Source organism: Theobroma cacao, chromosome 2 (genome assembly GCF_000208745.1).
Source record: "Theobroma cacao cultivar B97-61/B2 chromosome 2, Criollo_cocoa_genome_V2, whole genome shotgun sequence".
Lineage (NCBI taxonomy): Eukaryota > Viridiplantae > Streptophyta > Magnoliopsida > Malvales > Malvaceae > Theobroma > Theobroma cacao.
The window spans coordinates 16582727-16607271 of NC_030851.1; the positions used below are offsets into that span (position 1 = coordinate 16582727).

At 35.1% G+C, this 24545-nt stretch overlaps 3 protein-coding genes across 11 annotated transcripts; 2 read left to right on the forward strand and 1 right to left on the reverse strand.

Annotated features, from left to right (window-relative positions):
• On the forward strand, positions 7197–10387 carry LOC18608984 (4-coumarate--CoA ligase-like 1). Its single transcript, XM_007043922.2, has 6 exons — positions 7197–7625; positions 7985–8572; positions 8653–8851; positions 9025–9170; positions 9956–10023; positions 10132–10387. Exons 1-6 carry the CDS (start codon positions 7197–7199, stop codon positions 10385–10387), a joined length of 1686 nt encoding a protein of 561 aa, XP_007043984.2.
• On the forward strand, positions 12181–18146 carry LOC18608985 (squamosa promoter-binding-like protein 2). 8 transcript variants are annotated; one of them, XM_018115536.1, is made up of 7 exons: positions 12181–12353; positions 13497–13619; positions 13813–13920; positions 14089–14844; positions 15067–15203; positions 16059–16322; positions 17503–18146. In XM_018115536.1, the coding sequence occupies exons 4-7, from the start codon at positions 14144–14146 to the stop codon at positions 17841–17843; spliced, it is 1443 nt and encodes a 480-aa protein (XP_017971025.1). In that variant the 5' UTR covers positions 12181–12353; positions 13497–13619; positions 13813–13920; positions 14089–14143; the 3' UTR covers positions 17844–18146. The 8 variants fall into 8 exon arrangements, with proteins under 8 accessions (XP_017971025.1, XP_017971026.1, XP_017971020.1 ...); XM_018115537.1 differs by having other exon boundaries at positions 12181–12342; XM_018115531.1 differs by having other exon boundaries at positions 13497–13920.
• LOC18608986 (ranBP2-type zinc finger protein At1g67325) lies at positions 20147–23586 on the reverse strand. Of its 2 annotated transcripts, none has more exons than XM_018115538.1 (10): positions 23421–23586; positions 23105–23150; positions 22897–23012; positions 22151–22430; positions 21868–21938; positions 21556–21607; positions 21344–21453; positions 21152–21176; positions 20923–21074; positions 20147–20632 (listed from the first exon to the last, which is right to left on the reverse strand). In XM_018115538.1, exons 1-10 carry the CDS (start codon positions 23427–23429, stop codon positions 20630–20632), a joined length of 864 nt encoding a protein of 287 aa, XP_017971027.1. In that variant the 5' UTR covers positions 23430–23586; the 3' UTR covers positions 20147–20629. The 2 variants fall into 2 exon arrangements, with proteins under 2 accessions (XP_017971027.1, XP_007043992.1); XM_007043930.2 differs by having other exon boundaries at positions 22157–22430; positions 23421–23585.

A 24545-nucleotide genomic window follows, 5' to 3' on the forward strand; every position in this document is an offset into this window, starting at 1 on the left:
AACTAAAAATAGCTAAATTATAATTGAAAATTAAGAACTTGGCTAATATTTAATACCAAAATTGGACTAAAATCATTCTATAAAATAGAATTATCAATCCTAAAATGTGGCTAAATAACTCTATATAATAGAGTTATCAATATGTCTGGTCGAGTACATATCATAGCGTACATTAGACTTCCAACAGCATTTACATATAATACGTTCGCCATTTGTTTCTTTTATTCTTTAGTTTTAGGACATTGTTCCATGCTAAGATATAAGCTTTTCTCCATTAGAGTGCCTATAAGCTTGGAGTTCTGCATACGAAATCATTCTAAGACCCTTTGAATGCAATTTTCTTAAGATAAGCTCAAGAACTTCTTAGAATGATTTCTCGATATCTTAACCCCGAGGATGTATTCAGCTTGTCCCATGTCCTTCATCTTGAAAGTGGAGGACAACCACTTCTGAATAGTGACAATTAACTTCATGTCATTCTTGGTTAATAGGATATCATCCACATATAATAGAAGAATAAGGAACTTATGCCCTAATCTCTTTACGTATACACAATGGTTCTTCAATCATCATTATGGAAATGAGAGCTTGATGAAAACAAAAATACCATTTTCGGGATGATTGTTTCAGGCCATAGATAGAACGTTTCAAGCAACACACATAGTGTTCCTTTTCTTTGGCTTAAAAACCAATTGGTTGATTCATGTAAATCTCCTTATCAATTTCTCCATTGAGAAATGCAATTTTTGTATCCATTTGGAACAATTCCAAAATCTAGATGTGCCACTATAGCCAAGATAAGGTGAATTGATGCAAATCTCACCACAGGAGAAAACATCTTTTCATAGTCCACACTCTCTTTTTGGTATAGTCTTTTGCCACTAAACGAGCTTTATATTTGTCAATTGGTCCAGTCACTTTGCGCTTTACCTTCAAAATCCCTTTGTTTCCGATGGCCTTGTGCCTAGGTGGAAGGTCAACTAACTCCCATACTTGGTTTTCAGTCATGGATTTCATTTCATCTTCCATAGCAACAAGCCACTTGTTTGATGATGGTGAGTTTAAGGAATCGTCATAAGAAGATGGTTCATCAACATCCACAAAAATACCTAAGAAAGATTTATCTTTTATCTTGAATGGTTTATAGGGTATTTGCCCACGTTCAATCCTTCACAATTGTGAATGTTAGTGGAGCTCAAGTGGTGTACTCCTATTGACCTTAATAATATTTTGGATAGGATGTGTTTCCACATCCATTTCCTTATGTTGGGATACATTTTCTTGAGGCTCTTCCATCTTATAAACCTCAAGGTTTTCTTTAACCTCACCTATGCTTGGGAAATCATATTCTAAAAAGTCAACATCACAAGATTTCATCTCAGTTAGCCCTCCATTAAAGTGTTCCTCATACATCACGCAGCCCTTAGAACGTTTTGAGTATCTAATAAATACACATTTATTAGCTTTAGGGCCACGTTTCCCATACTTATGAAATGAGTGATGTACGTACCTTACTGAGCCTTGAGGATGTAAGCCTTCCAAATTGGGCTTACTCTCATTCCATAACTCATATGGAGTTTCGAGAACAGATTTAGAGGGCATATGATTGAGGATGTATGTTGCGGTCAAAAGGGCATCCCTCTAAAAACTTATTAAAAGGTTGGCTTGTGCTATCATCGACCTAACCATGTCTAACAAGGTATGATTCCTTCTCTCTGCAACATCATTTTGTTATGGAGTTTTAGATATTCTAACTATCAACGTATTTCTTTGTCCTCACATAATTCTTTAAACTGATCAGATAGATACTTACGATCTTTATTGGTGAGAAAAATCTTAAGTTTCCTATCTTTCTAGTTCTCAACCTCTGCCATAAAGCATTTGAAACAATTCAAAGCTTTAAAATGGTGAGAAATAGAAATATGGATTCATATAGTGAGTAATCATCTCTGAATGTAATGAAATAGGATGTGCCATTGCGTGCCTTTACATTCATAGGCCCACAAATGTCCGAATGGACAAGTTCTAGAAGATGGGTGGCCTTTTTAGCCTTCCCAAAAGGCTTTCTGTTGGACTGACCAACAAGACGTGGCTCACATTTAGGAAGTTTAACTTTGGCAAGTGACCCAATAGCCTTTCTTTAGCTAATCTAGACATTTTATTTTGCCCAATATGTCATAATCTAGCATGTTATTTCACATAATCATCTATAACATTAGAAGAAGAATTTGAAACAAAAGCAACATCATTATTAGAATATGAATATAACATAATCAAATTGTCTTTAAAATAACCATGACCAAAAAACATGTCTTCAAGGAAAATAGACAAACTATAATTCTCAAAAGGAAAATTAAATCCTAAATCCATCAATGCTAAGACTGAAAGTAGATTACATCGTACAAACAGTTGCTAGTTATATGCTTGGTTGCTCTTGTATCTACATATCAACTAAGGAGAGAATGAGCTATAAAAATATGAGAACATACATAAGTTCTAAAGCAGTTTAGAGGATGAACCTTCTTAGGCTCAATGCACTATTTAGCAAAATATCCCTTCTTACCACAATTAAAGCATTTCAACTTGGACTTATCCTTTTTCCCACCACGCTTTCCTCTTTGGCACTTGGTGACTCCATCACTTTTGGGCTTTAGATTTTCAATCTTTCCCTTTTTTGTTGTTTTTTTTTGCTAAGGAACATACTCTTTGCAATTTCTAGCTTGAGCTATTAGGGCAGTACTGCGAATAGCTTTTCTACACTTTGTCTCAAGCTCTAGATGGTGGGAAATGTTGTCAAAAGTCTTTATCCCTTCATTGTGTGTTAATACAAGCTTAACATGTCCCGATAAAGACTTAAGGAATGACTTGATAACAACTAAGACCTATTGCAGATCTGTGAGATCATAGTCAGCTGCTTTCATCTCTCTTATCGTGGTTGACGTAGTCCTTAGGTGCTTGGAGTCCATCACATATTGATTGAACCTAAGTGTCAAGGCACGAAGCCACGTAGCTGTGGTTCCACCATACTTGAATTTTAGTTGTTGCCACAACTGTTTGGTAGTTGGAAAGTTTTACACTCCCTAATGAGATCATAGTGCATGCAACTTAACATGGCAAAGTGCACACTATGATCTCTCTTATATCAAGTTTCATTGGCCTCTTGGTCAAGATGATGCTAAATAGTGTTTCCAACTTCAAGTGAGTTCATCTCTTTGGTTAGATGATCGAGCAACTCTTGCTCGTTGAGAAGATATTGAACCTTCTTATGCCAGATATCATAGTTTTTGCCATCAAGTTTGGTACCTTTGGTCAAATCAACAATAATTTGTCTTGAAGTCATATCACTACATCATTGTACAAGATTTAATTAGGTACATATCTAATTTTTCAATCAATTAAAATTAGACATATTTAATTTTTACTTATATTACTAGTTCGAAAATTTCACATGCATGCTAGTAATCATCACCAATAGTATAAACATCAATTAAAATGATGAATCTAATTTAACCTTGGCATATGGGAACAACTCTCACTGTCCTTAAGCATGGAAACAACTCCCACTTACCACATAATATAATGAGTTTTACTAAAGAACCCTATTGATATTTATTGGTGCCCATATCCAGAATAATATTATGCATAAAGTAAGCGCAAAATTATATCCCTTTACATGGCCTTAATAAATAATTAATACAAACCTAAAATAAATTATATCATAAGGAACCTATTGCATCAATCTACAAAAATAGGGATGTCGCACTTGCTTATACATATTTATTATTTTGAATGATCAAAATCTTCCATATAAATGTTATGCACACAAAAATAGCATTAAGTAGATTATAATTTTCATACGCTTCCAAGAAAGATTACAATAATCTTCTTGACAAAGAACCTTACTTCTACAGTAATTTCTAGAAAAGGCTAGAGGAGTCACAAACAATCTTTTTTAAAACCCAATCTCATTTAACAAATTACTGAGATATATAATTACCGTATAATCTTTTTGCATACAATTTTACTTAACAAATAAGTAAAATCATTACATCAAGCATTTTATAAAATTTACTTAAAAATAGGTAAATTATTGCTATCATACAACATATACTCATATGACACATAACATTTTACAACATATGTAAAATAATTGATTTAACAAACATTTGCTAAATTCACTCAAATCATATATATGTTTTAGAAGAAAAATAATTTCTAATATACAACATATAAGTAAAAAATGTGTTTAATTAATATATTAATTAACTATATATATAATGCATGTGAATTTAATAAAATTTAACATGCCAAAAACATAAATAATATTTTGAATTTTTTTTTGTTTTGATGCCATCCATAAGGCGCCACGTGGCCTTAGACCAATACATCTATTTGCTCTAGATTAAAGCCTACTCCTTCCCCATATCCGTTCAGTAAAACAAATTTGTAATATTATTTTTTAAATGATATATATAATACATATAAGATATCGTTAGAAAGATAATGAAAAATGGAACACATCTATTACAGATTTATACATAATAAATCATATACTAGTAATTTAAATTAAACAAAATTATGACCAGAATATGCTTTCAAAATATACACAAATTAAAAAGGTAAAAGCAAGCCAAAACTCTGATACTGCTATTGGGAGGTGGGCCTACCTTTTTAGATAAATATTTCACTGCTTATTTGATCAAATAAGCTTGCCTTACGAATCCTCTTTCGTGCACACAACGATTGCTTCGTTCTCGTTGTTATGGAACGGCTACTAGAGCCCTCCACAAGAAATTACACGTTCCAAAACCATTTGACCTTGATGGTGCCTTAAGAATGAAAAGAAAAAGAAAGAGAAGAAATTTTGGTGTTTTCTAACCTACAGAAAAATCACTTTCACTCTTGGTTGTGTAAAAGAACTAGTACGTTTGCTCACTATTTATAAACGTGTTAGGGATATAGAGATAGTATTTTTTTAAAAATTAAATAACTTAAATTTAAATATAATTAATCTTTATTTAAATTTAAACAAATTAAATTTAAATACAATGAATTACTACATAGATAATCGTTATTTAAATTTATATTTATATTCTATCCCAAATGTTTTTCAATTATTCAATTAAGATATATCAGAATAATATCCAATATTAATTAATTAAATATTTATTAATTATTTATAAATTATTAACAAAGTTGCATGACACGTGTACGCACAACATTTAAATGCAACAATTCAAATTGCAAATGGGTCAGTCTAACTAATTTATGCTTTGCTATTGACCTTAATGGTTCTAAGGAGTCAATTCTAGGAATTTTCACACTTCAGGAGAAATTTTAGTCTATGTCAGGTTTACAGTTGAACGGCAGCAAAACTAAGATATTATTATTCCCTCCCCAGTGCTCAGTGAAACCCAGAAACCCAACAAACTACTAGGTCAGCCAGCCATAGGCAAAGGTGAGGTAGGATTGAAATTGTCAGGCAAAAAGTGAAGGAGGTTTGGGCTTGAAAAAGCTTAAAATCTAGAATATTTGCTTGTGTATTAAAGCATATTTGGTCTCTTTTTTGTGCTTCTGGCACTATCTAGGTGGCTTGGATTCAAGCATATCCACTAAGGCACAACAGTTTCTGGCAAGTTAAAGTTTTAAAAATTTGCAACTGGAGCTGGAGGAGATTCTAAAAACTAAGGAATATAGCTAAAAGACCTGACAAATTCCCCTATTCCTGGTGCGACAGAAAGAGTAGTTTGGACTGCTTCAAAATCTAGAAGGTTTTTTACTGTTGACAACTGAAATTGGTTAAGTAGCAAGCAAAACCAAAGTCCTTAGCATAAACCAGTGTGGTTTCCACTTCATGTACCTAAATTCTCTGTTATTACTTGGTTGGCAATGTTATTTAGACAAATTAAGCACTCTGTCTGGGATTAAGTCCTGGGATGTTACCTTAACATTCCAGAAAGTGTTTCCTTTTGCAATGAAGAAGAGGAGCGTAGGGATCACTTGTTTTTCTATGGTGGCTACTCCAAACAACCTTCAAGCTTTCGCCATTCAAAGTGTAGCTATAGGCTGGTCTGATGTTTTGAACACAGCCTATTTTGAGATATTAATTCTGTCCAAATTCTTCTTATCAACCTTTCCTGTTCTGCTTCAGTTTATTATATTTGGAGGTAGAGAGAGAAACTCAAGAAACATTCCAGCAAGATGAACTCTCCTGAAGCTGCATTCCAACAAGATGTTAGTGCTAGATTCTGTTTTCTTGCTTATATTCTTGATAAGCCTGTAGGAATTGAGATATAAGCCAAACAAGTTTAGCTAGAAAGCTCATGTTGGAGAATTTCCTCTCATAAAAAACAAATAAATCATTGTAATTGAAATTTTCAATATATTGAAGCATTTTCATTCTTTATCAAACAATATGAAATTTCATTTAATATTGTAATTTTTTTATGAAGTACAAGAAAAATTATAATTATAATCATAATCAAATATTACATCTCCTATAAAAAAAATAAACAAATATAACTAAACAAACAAATCAGTATAGTGTATAACTAAACAAATCTAACATAGGATTGGATCAAACCCACATTTGGTGGGACTTGAACCTGGGACTTAAGGTTCCAAGACCTCTTTTTTGACACTATGTTTGAAAATCGTAATTAAATTTCAAATTACACTTGAAAAAATTAATATCTTTTTAAAAGAAAGATCACAATGAAAAGCTATTTTGTATGCTAAGCTTTAGTTAGGTTTGAAGTATTTAGAATCTATTAGGCTTGTGGTCCAAGCCCCATTCTTGCAACCTAAACGCATTGCAAATTTGCTTAAAACTGTGTTTCTTCTAAAAATTTAAATGCATTCTTTCATGATTTCCAGTACATCTACATTGTTTATGAGTAAGTGATAAGATGTTGAGTTCACATGCAAAGAATGACATGGATTTAAAATAGAGAATTTTCTGTTTCATTTTCAAAGTTAATAGGTTGGTGAAAAGCCAGTTGCAGAAAGATTGTTGTTACCCTATGACTGTAACATGACACAACAAACTCTCACCAAGCAAAACTCACATCTACCCTTACCTTCACTAGTCTCCTAGTTACTCACAATCCCATGCAGAGTACATGATTACGACTTTATTGCAATTTCACATCCCTTTAAAGCACAGGCCAGTCTCATTTCTAATCCTTATATCCATTATGGGAACTCCAACTGCGATACAACATTTAGAAGATAATGGTGAACATTATTTCGGTAGCAAATATCCGTCAGTTCCAGTGCCTGATAACTTGACCCTGCCAGAATTTGTTCTCCAGGATGCTGAATTATATGCTGACAAGGTAGCATTTGTTGAAGCTGTGTCCGGAAAGGCGTATACTTATCGCGATGTGGTTAGGGACACAGGGAGGTTTGGGAAGGCCTTGAGGTCAATTGGCCTCAAGAAAGGGGATGTAGTCATAGTGCTACTCCCTAATATTGCAGAGTATGGCATTGTTGCTCTGGGAATCATGGCTGCTGGTGGTGTTTTCTCAGGTGCAAACCCAGCTTCGCACGCATCAGAAATAAAAAAACAAGCAGATGCTGCAAATGCCAAGATGCTAGTAACAAATGGTCCAAACTATGAAAAGGTACGAAATATATAATGTCACAATTCTTGTTTGAGATGGCTACTTCCAATAAAATTATGGATGATTTTGATTTTTTTTTTCCTTTGTAATCATCATTTGCGCTGTAGTGTATGCATCATCCTAGCCGCTTTCTTCATGAAATTTTTGTTTATCATCTTGATTGAAGTAGAGACTAGATCCTTTTGAAAACTATGAATCTAACACCAACACATGGGACATATAGGACAAGAAAATAAGCAATTGAGTATCTCCACGACTTATCTTCTACAATATCACTTTTTAGAATACTTGACTTATTCTAAAATACTAACTCTGCTTACTTTAATCTAGTAAAATTAACCATCAACTTGAAACAACAGGTGAAAGGTCTGGAGCTACCAGTCATTGTACTAGGTGAAGAGCGCATTGAAAGTGCCATGAATTGGGACGAGTTGCTCAAAGCAGCGGAAAATGCCGGTGAAGGCACCAGGTTTACCAAGGAGGAAGTTGTCCAGAGTGATCTATGCGCCCTTCCATTCTCATCAGGCACCACAGGGGTTTCAAAGGGTGTAATGCTAACCCATAGAAATTTAGTGGCTAATTTATGCTCCTCTCTCTTCAGTGTAGGGCAAGAGCTGGTAGGTCAGGTTACTACATTAGGCCTGATTCCCTTCTTTCACATATATGGGATTACTGGAATCTGTTGTGCCACGCTTAGGAACAAAGGGAAAGTGGTGATAATGAACAGATTTGATCTTAGGACATTCCTGAATGCGTTGATCACGCAAGAGGTGACATTTGCCCCAGTCGTGCCACCAATAATTTTGGCCTTGGTTAAGAATCCCATAGTGGAGGAATTCGATCTTAGTAAGCTCAAACTCAGGGCTATTCTGACTGCAGCAGCTCCATTAGCCCCAGAGCTCCTTACCGCCTTTGAAAAAAAGTTCCCTGGTGTTCAAGTCCAAGAGGTGAGCAATGCCACTTTTTGGTAGTTAAAATTTTAGCGCTCAACTTAATTAGTGATATTATTTTTAATTTTTGCGACTAGGCATATGGACTAACAGAGCATAGCTGCATCACACTGACCCATGGAGACCCCATTAAAGGACATGGCATTGCAAAGAAGAACTCAGTTGGGTTTATCCTTCCCAATTTAGAGATCAAGTTCATTGATCCTGACACTGGTCGATCTCTGCCCAAGAATACCCCGGGTGAATTGTGTGTCAGAAGCCAATGCGTAATGCAAGGTGACAAAAAGCTAAAAAAGAAAGAAACATAGTGTCGATTATCGTAGATCATAAAATCACTTGAAATAATATTCCATTGGCTGTTAATTTGATTTAATGTATTTATATTGATACGACGATTACCCGTATGAATTTGGTATTGCACTAAGGAATAAAGGTTGTGAACCTTGCAGGCTATTACAAAAACAAGGAGGAGACTGATCGGACCATTGACAAGAATGGGTGGCTGCATACGGGTGACATTGCGTACATAGATGATGATGGAGATATTTTTATTGTGGATCGCATCAAAGAGCTGATCAAGTATAAGGGGTTTCAAGTAAGCCCTAGATTTTGACATGCTGTAGCCGCCCTTTTTTTGTAGCTCTAGTTAATCAAGTATATATATAGAAAAAAAAAAAAGAGAAACTTTTTTGGTTGCTGTTATCTGTGAACAAAACACGACAGCAATAGCCAACATCATTAAAGGAACCTTACCGCATAAAAACACACAAGTAACTGGTAGGTAGGCTACTTATCTGATTGTGGTCGTGAAATTAACTATTGTGCTGTAAAATTATTAGAATGATTAAGGTTACAGTCGGCAAGTCCTTAATTTAAGTTGTTTATATGTTTCATAAAAGGATTTTGAAAGAAATCGGCAACATGTACATTCATGTTGGAAAATTTTGCCAAATACATTTCTCTCTAGAATCAGTTTCATAGCATTCTAGTTTTTAGAAATTTTCTAGAAATGTAGCCGAAAAATAGCACCCTTTTAAGGACTAGAAGAAGAAGAAGAAGAAGAAGAAGAAGATATTTACCAGAAATTCAAGAATCAAAACTGCTGTTGAGAGTAAAAGTATTTGATTTGCATTGGCCAAGAATGAGTGAATAATGTATGGCATCTAAATCCCCAGCCGACAATTTGTTAGCCGAAGAGGAATTACTAGCCCAGCATGTTTCAATCTGGGACTGCCTATTAAATCGTAGAAGATCATGGTTGAGTTCTTAGTGGGATACTATAATCTCGAATATACTAGTAGCATGTTAAAAATAAAGCGGATTTGACATATCTCAGAGTACTTAAAACTGGCTAAATTTGAAGTTCTGTTTACTTCACAGGTAGCTCCAGCCGAGCTGGAAGCTATCCTCCTAACTCATCCCTCGGTTGAAGATGCAGCAGTGGTGCCGTAAGTATCGTGCCGCCAGTCGGGTGTCTGTCTAATTTGGTCGGGTTCATTGCAGTTCATAACATGAAAAAGAATTACCAGGTACTAACCAATGCTCTATAAGTGCAGGCTGCCTGATGAGGAGGCAGGTGAAATCCCAGCTGCATGTGTTGTTATGAGCCCAAATGCCACAGAAAGTGAAACAGACATCATGGACTATGTAGCCTCCAGTGTTGCACACTACAAGAAAGTGAGGGTTTTGCAATTTGTGGAGACAATCCCAAAATCTCCTTCAGGGAAGATCATGAGAAGGCTTTTGAAAGAAAAGATGATGGAAAAGATGGGGAAAAACATTCCCACAGCTAATGCAACATTGCCTACATAAGTTAAACCTGATTTTTATTTTCTCTTTCTAGTCTTAAATTTTAAGACTCCAGAGCCTGGAGTTATCTAAGTACTATAATCTTAAAAGAAATGCTTCAACTCTGAATAATACTATTTCATTAATAGATGTATCTTAAATTATGATCGATCATTTTCCGTGCTTGGTTGAGCTGGTAGCTAACTAGGGGCTAGCCATTTTATTAGGCTGTTGGAACTGGGATTCCCTGGAGCGGGTGGCTAAACCAAATGATTGGCCCAAGATATTGTGGTCAGGTCCTAGGTTGACAAAGCTGATAAGAATTGGCTCAACACTAGACCAATGCGCCACTAGACCAATGCGCCCGTCGTGGTGAGCACCATCACCATGACATAAAGAAAAGGAACCCTTGAGAACAAATCTCATAAGCATGGTACAAATATTATTGTTTTGCGAGGAAAGGCCTCTTAAACAACAATTTAGCCGTGCGACATCGATTAACCACATTCAAAAGACAAAAAGCCAGTTGCGAAATTTAAATTTCACGTGGGATTCTTCTGATTTTTAATCATGAGCATTATTGAGATCTTGCAGAAGAAGAAAAAACTAACAAAAAAAGGTTCCAAATGGTTGTGCTGATTCATTTACTGAATGCCAACATTGACATTGATTCACCCCAGATTGATAGTAGTCATCAATTATAACATTTTAAAAAATATTACATTTGACTCATGCGTAAATTTCTTTTATACAAAAATTAAGTTGGAATTCACTTTTACTCTGAAAATCGATGAATCTATCCATACTTTATATTATACTAATATCTGGTTAAAGAGAAAAGACCCACCTCTCAGTGTCCACCCATCTAAGAACAAATTGTGGGCATTCGATAAGTGGATTATTTTTAATGTTTGATTACAAGTGTGATTGCATTATAATAATCCAAAAATTGGACTTCCACTTCCTTTAATTTTCTTAATTAATATGATAATCTCAACTGGTTCAACTTGGTGGTAAAGGACACCTGCAAGTGTTTCACAATGTTAGAATAATATATGTATATTCAAATAAAAAAAAAAATTCATGAACAAGATCTCCTCATGAACGAGTCAACAGTCGAAAGACGGTAATACAACGAATTTATTCCTAAAATTTTATTTTGAACAAGCAGCTTCCTTTGAAAAAGTTAGACACTCTTCCTAAGATAACAATATTAATATATAAAAATAAATAATAACGTGATATATTAATTTAATATAATAATATATTTACGTGATATTTTTATTTATTAATTAATAATTAATTATAAAATTTATTTAATTTAAAATAAAAATATATAATTTTAATTAATATAAATAAAAAATTAAGATTTGGTTAAAAAATTTATGAATACGGTACCTTTTAAAAAATATAATATTTTTTAAATATTACACACGGTTAAAAACGAGGGCTGTTGACCTTAACTCGAAGTCAACTGGAGTTGTCGTCGTCGACTCGTCCTTGTTATTGCGCAGTGGATGCCGAGTCGACTCAGTGGAAAACTCGGATAGGTTGAAAATTCGGGTACCTTCTCCCCTGGCTGGCTACCTGTCTCTGACGAGAACCAGGGAGCCCTTTTACCACCGTCCAAAACATACCATAACCTGCAAAAGTTGCAACCAACTTTTTGACCGGCACGTGTCCTTATGTTATAATTACTACATATTTTCTGCAATTTTTTTAAAAAATAATACTAATATATAGTACAAGAAACAAAAATGAAGGGTAATTGTTTCTTCCCAAAAAGCTAGGCTCTTTCTTTTTTTTATTTTATTTTTTTCTCTTCTGTGCTTCTCTCTCTTTCTATCTTTGTCCCTCCATTTTCAGTCTCTGAAAGAGTCGGACTCAGACTCAGCAGTGGGGTGTGCCTTATCTCTTTTCCTTTTCAAACTAATTTTTCTCTCCTTTTTTCTGACCACCATTTAAGTACCGATCGGCAGGTAACTCACCAGTAAGTTCTTCACCTAGTCTTTTGCATTTTTTTTACTAAACGCCCTTAGAAAAAGAAAGAGAGAGAGAGGAAGACTTTTTTTTTTTTATTATTATTAATAAAGAGAGTAGTCATAATGAGGTGCCGGGATTTCTAAAAATGGGGAAACATCTCTTGTTTTTGCGGCTCAGATTGAAACATCAGTTTCTTCATACCTTCTATTATTGTTATCTGAATTTGTTTCAACTTTAGAAAAGGTGTAGAAAAAAAAATGCTTATTTATTTATTTATTTATTTATTTAGGTAGCTTGCTCTTCTTTTTTCGTTATTGTTCCTTTCGTTTTCTTGTTTTCTGGGGAAAGTGAAAGAAAACGACTTCGTTTTTTTGTTTATTTTTTTATTATTATTAAAAGGGTTCCTTTATAATTTCACCTTATATTTCTGGTTGAAATTTTGGTAGAATTTATCAAATGTTTAAAAAGAATAATAATATGATGAGTGATACCCAGGAAGGGGACCAGATACTTCCTAAATATTATTCTTGCATAATTTTTGTAATTTTTTTCGGTATTTGTTCTGTTTTCTGTTTCAATGCAAAAGTAGTAACTTTGTTTTTCCTGAAGATTAAATTTCTTACTAGAATTTATTTCTTGTAATTATTTTTGGATGTTGCATTTGTGGTATTTATTGATTGATTCTACTGTTCTCTGTTGGGGTAAAAAGGGTTGTTGGGATAATTACTTTTTCATGGCTGTGAACTGTTGAATTTGTGGTAAATTAGGGCTTTCATTGAATTTTTACAGCTGTTAATCGGTCGTTGTGGGTCTCAGTCGGGGACCTACTTTGTGGGATTGCCCAGATAATTGAATGTGAATTATTGAAGGTGTGAAGGTTTCTAGAGTACGGTATTGCAAATGAAATTAAAACGTGAATGTTTGTTTTCTTTTTCTCTACTGGAATACTATTACTGCTTCCCTAGAATTATTGGAGAGAGAGAGCTGCTTGTTAATGCTTCTTGTAACCGGTTAGTTAGTTTCAGATGGGTTGATAGATAAGGGTAAATTCTTGTAGGATTTTGGTGGTGGAATTCAATGCAAGTGTTGTAGGTTTAGGAACACTTATATATTTTAGCTTGAAGTGATGCTTTTTATCTTGATGGTGCAGGATTATATGCGTACAAGAGCGAATAGGAGAGATCATTTGGAATTATGCTGTCAGCTTGTTTGTGTTAGCCATAATGAAAGGAGTAGAAATGCTGTACCACTATTCTCGTCCTGAATTCGTGAGGTCGAATCTGTTATCTTTTTGGGTCCTTGCTTAAGTTGTCTGTTTAATAAGGATGGAGATTGATATCTGCAAAATTGCTCAGCTTGAGAAGTGATTGCTTCTTTAGTTGAACCTTTCTGGTACTGTGGTTGCAATTTTTCAGCAAAGTGGACTCAAAGTGACATAACTAAAACTCTTTAGTGTAAAATTGCAGGAGTGAACAAACTATTATTTTGTTAAAGGGGATTGACAATTTGCTAATTTGCCCCCTCTAGATCTGAGAAACGGAGATGGTTGGGCTGTGATGCTTTGAGACTTAGAGGTAAGTTTTTTGTTTATATGCCAGGATTTAATTTTTCTTATCTGTTGATAGAGTCCCCAAATGGTCTCCTTTATATATAGTGTTACTGGAATTTAGCACAGTTGAAAATATTTTTCCGATTTATTTCCTCTATGTACAGTATAAGCCTCAAGGTTATAATGTTTTCAGGATCTGGTGATAAGTTGCTTGGGTTTTATATGAAGAATTTTGTGTGAAGTGTTCTATGAGTTCTATCTCTCTGATGGAGTGGAATGCCAAAACCCCCTTGCAATGGGACTGGGAAAACCTAATGATGTTCAATTCGACACCAACTGAAATTCCAAGGAAGCTAAGGCCAATAGAGTGGGATATTGACGGAGAGGGAGGAATGGACTCTGGGTCTCTATATTCTTCTGGCGCTGCTGGGGGTAGTGGGGGTTCTGGCTCAGATTTGGGCCTTGCTTCTTTGTCTAAAAGTTCGAAATCGGTGTCCATTAATTCTTCATCTATGGGGGAGACAAAAGTGACAAAATTTACTTTGGAGGCCTTTGAAGCTTCCCCAGATGATATTAGCAACAAGAAAGAAGTTTCCAAGGTTGAGCCAACTGGTACTTCCCCAACACTTGAGGCTTCAGTTGGCTCTGGTGAGCCATTGCTCAGTTTAAAGCTTGGTAAACGAACATACTTTGAAGATGTTTGTGCGGGAAGCAATGCTAAGATTTCATCTTGTTCTGCAACTCCTGCACCATCTCCTACCACAGCAAAGAGATCCAAGCCCAATTGTCAGAGCACACATGTTCCACATTGCCAAGTCGAAGGCTGTAACCTCGACCTCTCTTCAGCTAAGGATTACCATCGGAAACACAGAGTTTGTGAAAGTCATTCAAAGAGTCCAAAGGTTATTGTAGGTGGTCTGGAACGCCGGTTCTGCCAGCAGTGTAGCAGGTATATATTTTTCTTGGTTCTGTGCATTGGAAGTTGATGGTATCCAAGAATGTTTTTTTTATTGATTATGTGTGCTTTTGCTGGTGTTCTAACTATATTTGCATTAAACACTTGAGGTCTCTTAGCTGATATCAGCAATTTGATTCCTTATTCCTGAGTTTTTTATTATTTCTCATACTGAAAAATGTTGAAATCATGATTATGTTGTTCATAATGTCAAAGGTTCCATGGCCTGTCGGAGTTTGATGAAAAGAAGCGAAGCTGTCGCCGGCGTCTTTCTGATCACAATGCAAGGCGTCGCAAACCACAGACAGAAGCAGTCCACTTCAATGCTGCTAGGCTTTCATCATCATCCTATGGTACTGGTTTCAGACTCAACTTTGCTATTTTTTCTGCAGATGATTTTTGTCACTTGCAACTATCACAAGAATAGACCAACTGAATGCTATTTTAATTTTTTTTAACTCTCAAATTATAGAGTTGGGTGCTTCATTAACTAAGTCATAATTTTTTTTCTTTTATTCATTAACTATAAATGGTGTAATATTATATCTTGATATTTTTGTTGTCTTTATATTATGCATATTGGTTGCGGATAACAATGTCAATAATATCTTGAGTGATTCCTTAACAAAGTTGTGTCTTGATATAAGTTTTTCCCATTTAAATTGTATTCCGGTAAATGGTGCATGCCTGCATTGAAGTCAATGGTGTAATGGTTTCTTCTGGTTTTCTTGTATTTATGTATTTGACATCATTATTTGCAGCTAATATGCCATATGTAATAACAATTGTTTATACAAAATTTGAACATTAGTGACCTGGAAACTGCTAAGTTATTAAGTCTACATAGTCCAAAATATCTAGATTCATGATACTCCTCAAATTCTTATCATGCAGTTCTTGATATTTGGATGCCATTTAAAAATCACCGAGATATTATAGGCATCTATTATCTGATGCATATCAAGTAACCTCTTTGATTGTTTTCTTTAACTTGCTATTGCTAAATAGTTTGGGCAAGATTGACACCATACTTTATTGGATGCTACCTTCTATTGATTGCTGTTCCACCTTGCAAGTATCATCTGTCTTTGAAGTGATATCTACAATTTTGTCTGTTAGCATCTCTTAACTGTGTATCATCTTGTGGTCATGCAAGGATGATAGATATCAGGTGTAAAGCTTTACTAGTTCTGCCTCTGCTTGTGCAGATGGGAAGCCACAGATGGGTTTTGTCTGGAATAAAGTGCCATTTCTTCATGCTAGGCCTAACGAAGGTTTTACATGGGAAGGCACATTTGACTCCAAGTCCTCTCATATGAAAGGTTTTACACCTACAAAAGTTGGAAATGATAATGGACAGCTGCAACTGCCAGGCAATCAGCTGTTGAATTCCATCACAATGCGATGTCAAGATTCCAATAGGTTCTTGCCCACCAAGGGCAAGGACAACACAGCTGAGGTTCTCAACCAAGGTTTGTTTTTTTTGTCTTACTTGGAAACAAGCATTTCCCATGCATTTGGTTTTTGATTGTTAACAATGTTATATAGCATCTTCGACTGCTAATTTAATACAAGAATCCTCGTCAAACTATGTAATACAATAAATACCCTCAAGAATGCTCCCTTACTGAAAAATATAAAAGCAATTACAAGAGGCTGACTTTTGAGACTTGAGACTTTTTATGAGGTGAGAATCTCAATGTGCCACTAATTTGGTATGATACAGATGGTTTTGTAACCTCAATTCCCTGCAATCTGCAGAGCTGCCCTTTCACATACTAGATTTTCTTCTGGCCAATTTCTTTTATCATAATGTTTCTTCTAGAGGTAAAAAAAGGGTGCCTTTTTTTTTTCTGTAGCCTTCGCTGTTGTTGTGTCAAGGTGTTAAGGATGAATGAATCAGAGGCTACCTTATGGGCTTTATTGAGTTAGAAGGTATGGCAGCTGATAGGGGCCAAATTTTACTGAAAAAATAAATCCCTGAGCCACCTATCCTGTTAGCCTTTTCCTTCTATGCGAGGTTAGCTTTATTTTTTTACAAATATATCCAGACCAATAAAAGATTGTTATTATTAATGGTAAATAACCAGGATGTGACTGTCAAGTGGAATGAAATTGAAGTGTCTGATACATGAATGAGGAGAAGCAAATAGTTTCAAGAAAGCAAACAGCCATGTGGAGTTTTATTTGTTTGGTTAACGGATATATGAGATCCTTATGCTATGAAGCGCTTCTTGATGCTTTTGGATAGCATGTGATGTTGTGTTTATATTTGAATCTGGTGATTCCAGAAATAAGAGGCATAGAGAGAGGTGGTAATTGATGTTTGGTGATAACAACATGGCTATTTTTTTGGAATGGTCCGTGTATAGTAAAGTGCCATGCTGTAATGCTTTACTTGAGGGGTCACATACATATAGGAAAATTTTTTATACATGTGGTGTGGGGTTTAGGCATGGAATATTTTTTGTGGAATATGATAGATGGACTATAGAAAGATGTATAATTAACTTCGCAGCAGAGGTACATGTTGCTGATCCCCATGAGAGATAAGTCAGAGTCCTAAAGACCACTCATGTTTGTTAAAATTTAGAATGATGCTCTCCTTACTAAACTGATTTACTAGCTTACCAGTTTTGCCAAATATTGCAGGTGTAGAAGAACCTACACTTACTTCAAAGATGGGTACGACGCAAGATTTTCATCGTGCTCTCTCTCTTCTGTCAAATGATTCATGGATTTCATGTGAGCCAAAACATGGTTCACTTGCGTACTCCATGCATGCTAATCCTACCAGTATGACTCAGCCGGTAATGAATGTAATTTCTCAAGGTTTTCCACGTGCCTTATCTGAAAACTGGCAGATGGAACAACAGACAACTGAATCCCAAGTGCAGGCAACCTTGCATGGTGATGCTGACAATCGTTTCCAAGAGTTCCAGCTGCTCAAGGCTCCATATGATGGTGGCTTTTATTCCAATCAGATGAACTGACTGCACAAATTTGATTAACTTTTTTTAACTTGGATAAGTTCACTTGTTAAGATATGCAAGTTTAACAAACCCTCTTTCACATAGTTTTCCATATTTTGGAATTTCTGATCCCATTGAAGTTACTTAACGCTTAAATGTTGTGTGCAGCACAAGTACGCTTGCACATAAAATCATGTCCAAGCTACATTTCCGTTAAAGTCATTTGCTTAAGAAATCTGGATATGTAAGGCAGTGTCATGAGAGGCCGCCATAAACCATGCATTGTACATGCACTCAAGTAATTGCTAGTTCGTTTAATTTCTCTGCTGGAGATCATTGATGTTTCGAAACTTTCAAGCCAGAGTACATCAGAGAGTCCGTCCAAAATTTATGATTCATCTGTTAATGACAGTAGTACTAGAGAGTGGATAAAAGGAAGCCAAGCCATTTCTACCAGGGGCACTCTGCATGCCAATAAACGATGTATGGTGGAATATGCCTGCTACATTCACCTGTATTTGCATGGCTAATTTTGCTCTGTCCCGCCAGACTCTAACATCCTTCCTAGTGGATTACGGGTTCACCACAGTTAGGGGAAATTGCACCGTGTTCCACTGCTCTGATCCGATGCACAAACTTTTGTAATAGCCTAACTCAGCCACAGGCCCAGTTTGTGTCGGGTAGGATGTGGGCAGAGAGTGATGACAGAGCGAAAATAGTACATTACATCCGATACCGCAAATCAATGCCCATAATATCGAATCACTTTTGGCTCAATCGGTGAGAGAGAAACAAGAGTTTGGTAGGAGATTTTTGTATTCAAAATTTAATGTCCTCGTGTATATGTTGAGCGAAAAAAAATACTTTGTTTTCATTTTATACTTTAAATCTGTTCTTCTTCAATTTAGTAGTTAGGAGATGTTGAAATTAGAGGTCCGTAAGGCGAAGGCCCTTTACTTTTTTATGTGTATACATTCCTATACCAAGTACAAAGCTAGGTATTGATAATAATACCAATATATCCTACTAGCTTCGGCAATTAAACATCTTGCAAAATCCTATGAGGCAATAATACATTTTGCATTTAGATTGTTGCTTATTATTCTTGAACTATACTCGAGGGCCAACTCTTTCCAAGTACTTTACCCTTTTCTTCAGATTTTAGCCACAGGAAAAATGATAAAGTTGATTTGTTGCTTATAAAGGCATCTGCTGGATAGTGCACAACACAACACAACCCACCGTGCATCTGCAACTTAAACTTCAAAATATCAGTTCTCGTCTTCAAAATAGATCACATCGTTGGTGCTTGTAATTAGATTTCAGTTGAGACAGTCAGATGACTAAAAGGCTATATGTCAGACCATGAAATGCTGCGGAGAGAGCACTCACAGTTCTCATTTACAATGTCAATGCTAGTGTTGGAAATTTTGAGTTCAGTGGGTGGAGCAGAGGCACCAGAGCAGCTGATTAAAAGCCACTATGTTGGACCACAGAGAAACGCTTTCATTAGTTGGGTTACCACAAGCATATTTGTATGCATAAATTCAAAGTGTTTTTGCATGATCCGTCCATGTTGCCTGAAACATTATTCTTCAAAATGAAAACCTATAATGCTGCTGCTACTTCATGATCTAAAATATATATAGTACCACTGTTCATTGCCCTTACCAATTCACTTTTGAGTATAAGGTCATGGTTATTTAAATCAAGTCCATGGTGTTAGCCAAAAAGGAAAAAGAAAAACAAAACATGAAACCGGTTAGACAACACACTAAAACCTATCCTAGGGGAGTACTCGGACAAAACCAGAATTCCCTTAGCCAACAAACTCAATGAACATTACGACCTAGCAACAATTCAATCATGAAGACCAAAAATTACATGGCTACCAGAAATGTTGATAACACATCAAAACCGGCATTTAAATAAGCAGCTTCATCTTAATTTCAAACCTGCATTTTCTCCATGCTCCATGCAAACATTTGGGAACTTATGCAACATGTAACACTGAGAACAAACCAGTGAGTTCTCAATTCAAGATGACCACCCTCCAATGACAAGGGAAAAATGCATACATACAACAAAGTACTTTAACACCGATGCAATAATAAAGCCAACAGGAGACTTAGCTAACCTATGATGGTGCAAAATAGGAGACAGTAATTATCCCAATGGGTCAATGTGAAATTTCTGAAAGATCTATAGAAAATCTTTCAAAATCACAAAGATAGATCCCTGTTTAGACCATGTCAGAAGTAAAAAACACAATAAAAAAATTGGCCTCTACTTCCTACAGTCCAGTATGAGAACACCTGAAAAAATTTCCTACTACCACATTACCTGACATAAATCTAATTAATGAAGTTGAGTACTTCATATGCTTCTAACAGAAGCTTTCTGTTGAAACAATGACAACTCAACACAGACAATCTGAAACTGAATGAAAACAAGAAACATGCAACCTGCAGAATCTTTCCCCACTAGCATCAAAGCTAAGTCCACAGTAACATGCTCACTAGAATAGATGAGTTGATTCCAAAGTACAAAACCTAACTAATAGAAACCAGAACCAACCTGTAAAATATTTTGCAGATTAAGATGGCTGACACATAATGCACCAACGATCCATAAAGACCACAAATACCACAGCATGAATACAACAACTGGACACTGATCATGAGAAGATAGAGTAACTTGACAACCGCTGCAACATGATGATGACAAGACTGACTTTCAGACACCCATATTGAGCAAAGCTGGACGACAACTCTGGACCTTCTCAACCCTCAAACATGTCCTAGAACTCACTGGAACAGTAGACAATTGCAAATCAATTGAAAGAAAGACAAAATGAAACTAAAATTAACAAGGTAACATTCAAGCGTCTGTTTACTAAAACGCAGGAGATATAGTAATAGTTTAACACACAAACACAAAGAAAGAAACAGATAGAGGAGGTAGCCCAAAAATCTTTAACTAGGAATAGTTTGAGATATTGAAAGCTTATTGAGTTCTTAATGAGTACAAATGCGGTCAATGAAAGCAATAGCTTCAAGTAACAAGCTAGACTACAACGAAAATGCATCACACGACGAACCTGATCATTTTCGTTTGCTGTTGGTGAAGGGGACTTTTTGGACTCAGCTGGTTTGTCAGCCCCACAATTTTGTCTGTTGCACTTAGTCCTGAATGGATAGTTAATATTGCTACATTTTTCACACTTCCAGCTCCCCTCAGGCATCTTTTGTTCTGAAAAGCAAGAAATAGATATGTATCAAATTTCAAAAATAAGACAGAATAATGTTTACAAATTTAAAAGAACTTACTTGAATTTTTATCTGATTTTGCAGCCTGCATTTACAAGAGAATTTTGTTAAAATCAGAAATAGATTCATAACTGCGGAAAAGACGATATAACATTTCATATACTTCTCAGTTTTCAAAGTACCAAAGGAAACTTAAGAAATAAAGAGCACATATGCTCATCAACATTAAATATATAAATAAAAAAAAAAAACCTGAGATCCAGGCTTTGGTGTGTTGCATTTCCGCATGTTACAGACAGTTCTGAAAGAGAAGTTAATATTCCCACACTTTGGGCATGTCCAATCATTATCACGTGTAGCATCTGGAGATGATTAGGAAAAAAATTCATCAAATTATTGCACAAAAATTGCTGGACTACCTAGTGAATGGCTTCTTTGAACATAACAGTGTAGATATGACATACCGGCACCCTTTTTCTGCAATTTATCATCTGGAAAAAACCCTGGCCTTGGTCCCTGTAGGTTAATATATATTATATCATTAATTTTAACTCACATCTATGACAACGTAGCTCCACCAAAAGTTAAAAAAAATTAGATGGTGCAACGCGAATAGAGAAAATTTAGAACCAATCTGCAGTATAAAAATCAAGTTTACGAATTCAAACCTAGAAAATGTGCAATTACAACTTAGAGAAGTGATACAAAATACCATACTTGCAATCTTAATTTGACAGTCCTAACAAAGAGCAATCTCAAACTAGCATTAAACTTACCATTGGAGGAGGGCCCATGGGCAACCCCAAGCCATACCGATCCATCAAAGGAGGCATGCCATACATTCCACCTGGAAAAGAGAAATTCACAACTTACTAATGTGATATTTCTGGCCCCATATATGCACACAGATAATTAGCCATATTTTGCAGATATGAATGAATAATGATCTATGTGTGTTCTTGGTCAACATTTCAACTTGCAAGATGGTATAAACAGGAGACTAGAATAAGTAAAAGGATGGGAATATAATAGCAATTATAAACTAGAAAAGGAAATTACCAATACCATTTCCAATCATAGATCCACTAGAATAAGCAGGTGGTCCAGACATATGCAGCGGCCGATAGGGACTGCCACCAGAAAGACGACTGCCATAATTGTAATGATAAGCTGATCCTCCAGAAAAAGAAACATCATATGGCGGAATTGAAGAACCGTTGAAGAGGGAAGAACCATAAGGTGGCACACCCAGATACATTGAAGATGGTGCACCAGAACCTACATAAGGAGCTGAGGACGAGTAATTCTGTGGGGCTTGCACAGGCTTGGCTGCAGATTTCTGAAAGAGAAAAATTTTCCAATTTAATCTTACAAAAAGAATGGGAGAAAAAACCTAGAAAGAAATGTTAGGATCTAAAGAGATAAAAGAACAAATAGAAAGGCATTGTGATGAACTGATTATTGAAACAAAAACATAGGACATAGCAAGGCTAGACTCTAGAGGAAAGCATGCAGTTGGGTACTACATATAACTCTCTGCTTCTATCTTTTTCCTCACTTATCAGCACCAGAACCAAGATTAAATTCATTAAGAACAACTTGCTAACTCAAGTATTTCTAAGTATTCTCTCTTGTATTACATAGTGTTGATACAATTTCACTCTGTACATCACGAAAACAATGCCCTGTGTGCCCAAACTACATGAATATACAATTCATCCATATTCAAAACTCTGGAAATATTTGGAATATCAACACATGCACATGTAACTAGAGTTAGAACGTTAATACAAATGGTGACTTACTGAATTATGATCAGCTGGCCGGGATTGAGTGCAATTGCGCATATTGCAAGCAGTCCTAAATGAAAAATTGACATTCCCACAACTAGGGCACGTCCAATCATCTTCCCTACGACTACCTACAAATTTTAACAACAAAATTTCAACATCCCCAAATAACAAATTAAATACAAAATAAGACCCAAGAATTAAATGCAATTAAATAGTATACCATCAGTTCTAGCACGCTTGGCTGCTGAAGAATTTCTGTTATCAACCTGAAGCACACACACAAGACAAAAGGCACAGTTAAATCACCTTAAACAACGCCTCTAATTTCAGAGTAAATATAACAAGTAAAATTTTACGAAACATTCGCCTTTGAAATGATATATTGGAGAATTGGACAATAACAAGATACGAATTCGAAAGAACCCTAGCTTTGCTTGGGGAAATAAAATCCAAGATCATTTTAACATTAGATCTCTTAGGGTTGGAAGCAGAAATCTAATGAAGGGAAATTGAGAAGAATTGGAAGAAAAGAATACCTGAGACATTGAGGCGGCAGCGATAGAGGGAGATAAGGGAAGATACGACTGTTTGGTTTAAAGATTCGAAGCCAGAGAGAGAGTGTTTATGGTAATTGAGATTTTGCCCTACGAAATAAGGGCGGCGACGGCCTTTAACAGAAGACTGGAGATTAGCGTGAGGGAGGGTTTTACTTTTATATATGATTGATTGATAAATATAAAACGGCTGTTACCGTCGATGTTTCGGCGCCCTTAACTTAAGCTGATTTGGAGGGCTCAGTGTGTCTCACGGAGTTACACTTTAATATCAAGTACATGTTTGATTTAACTTATTTTTAATTTATTTATTTTTTAAAAAATAAAAATTATATCAAACAGTATTTTGTGAGAAATTTTTAAAAGAAATAACTTTTTTTAAAAAAAATAAAATTTTTTAAAAAAAGAGTTTAAAAAAATTTCAAATTGGAGCTTTTTCTTTTTTCTTTTTTTTTTAAAAAATAAGTCAACTTTTCAAGAGAGTTATTTTTTTTAAAAAAAAATCCTCTTTTAAAATATACCTCCTTCCTCTCTCGTTATGATCTCTTTCTTTTTTTCCTTTTTCTGCAAATTATCATTCTAAGATTTTTTTATTTTTACAAAAATTAAAAAAAAACTCAAAATTTAAAATTACTTTCAAGTAATATTTTTTTTTCATTTTGTTTTATTCTTTATTTTTTTTTCTATCGTTCTTTTTTTTGGCTTTGAAAACTCTCTTTATTGTTTGATATTTATTAGTTTATTATTGATAATTATGTGATGTTTATTTGTTCTAAACTTCTTTCTGGTGTATATAATATTTATTGATTATGATTGAAATAATTAATCAAATAGGTCCAGGTTTGTTAAGATAAATTAGTTAAAAATTGAAAAGTCAATATTTGTACTCGTTTGTGATAACTCAGTTTTAAAAAATTTCATATTTGAGCTAACAGTACCCAACAAATGATGAGGCAATCCTTAACAAAATAAATAATTTATTAAAAATGAGAAAAAAAATATAAAAGCCAAAACCCTTTTGTTCATGGAGGGAAACTTTGTTGGTGAGGATATCAAGACCTTGATAGACTTGTATGGAATTAGCATTATGATTTCAATAGGAAAATG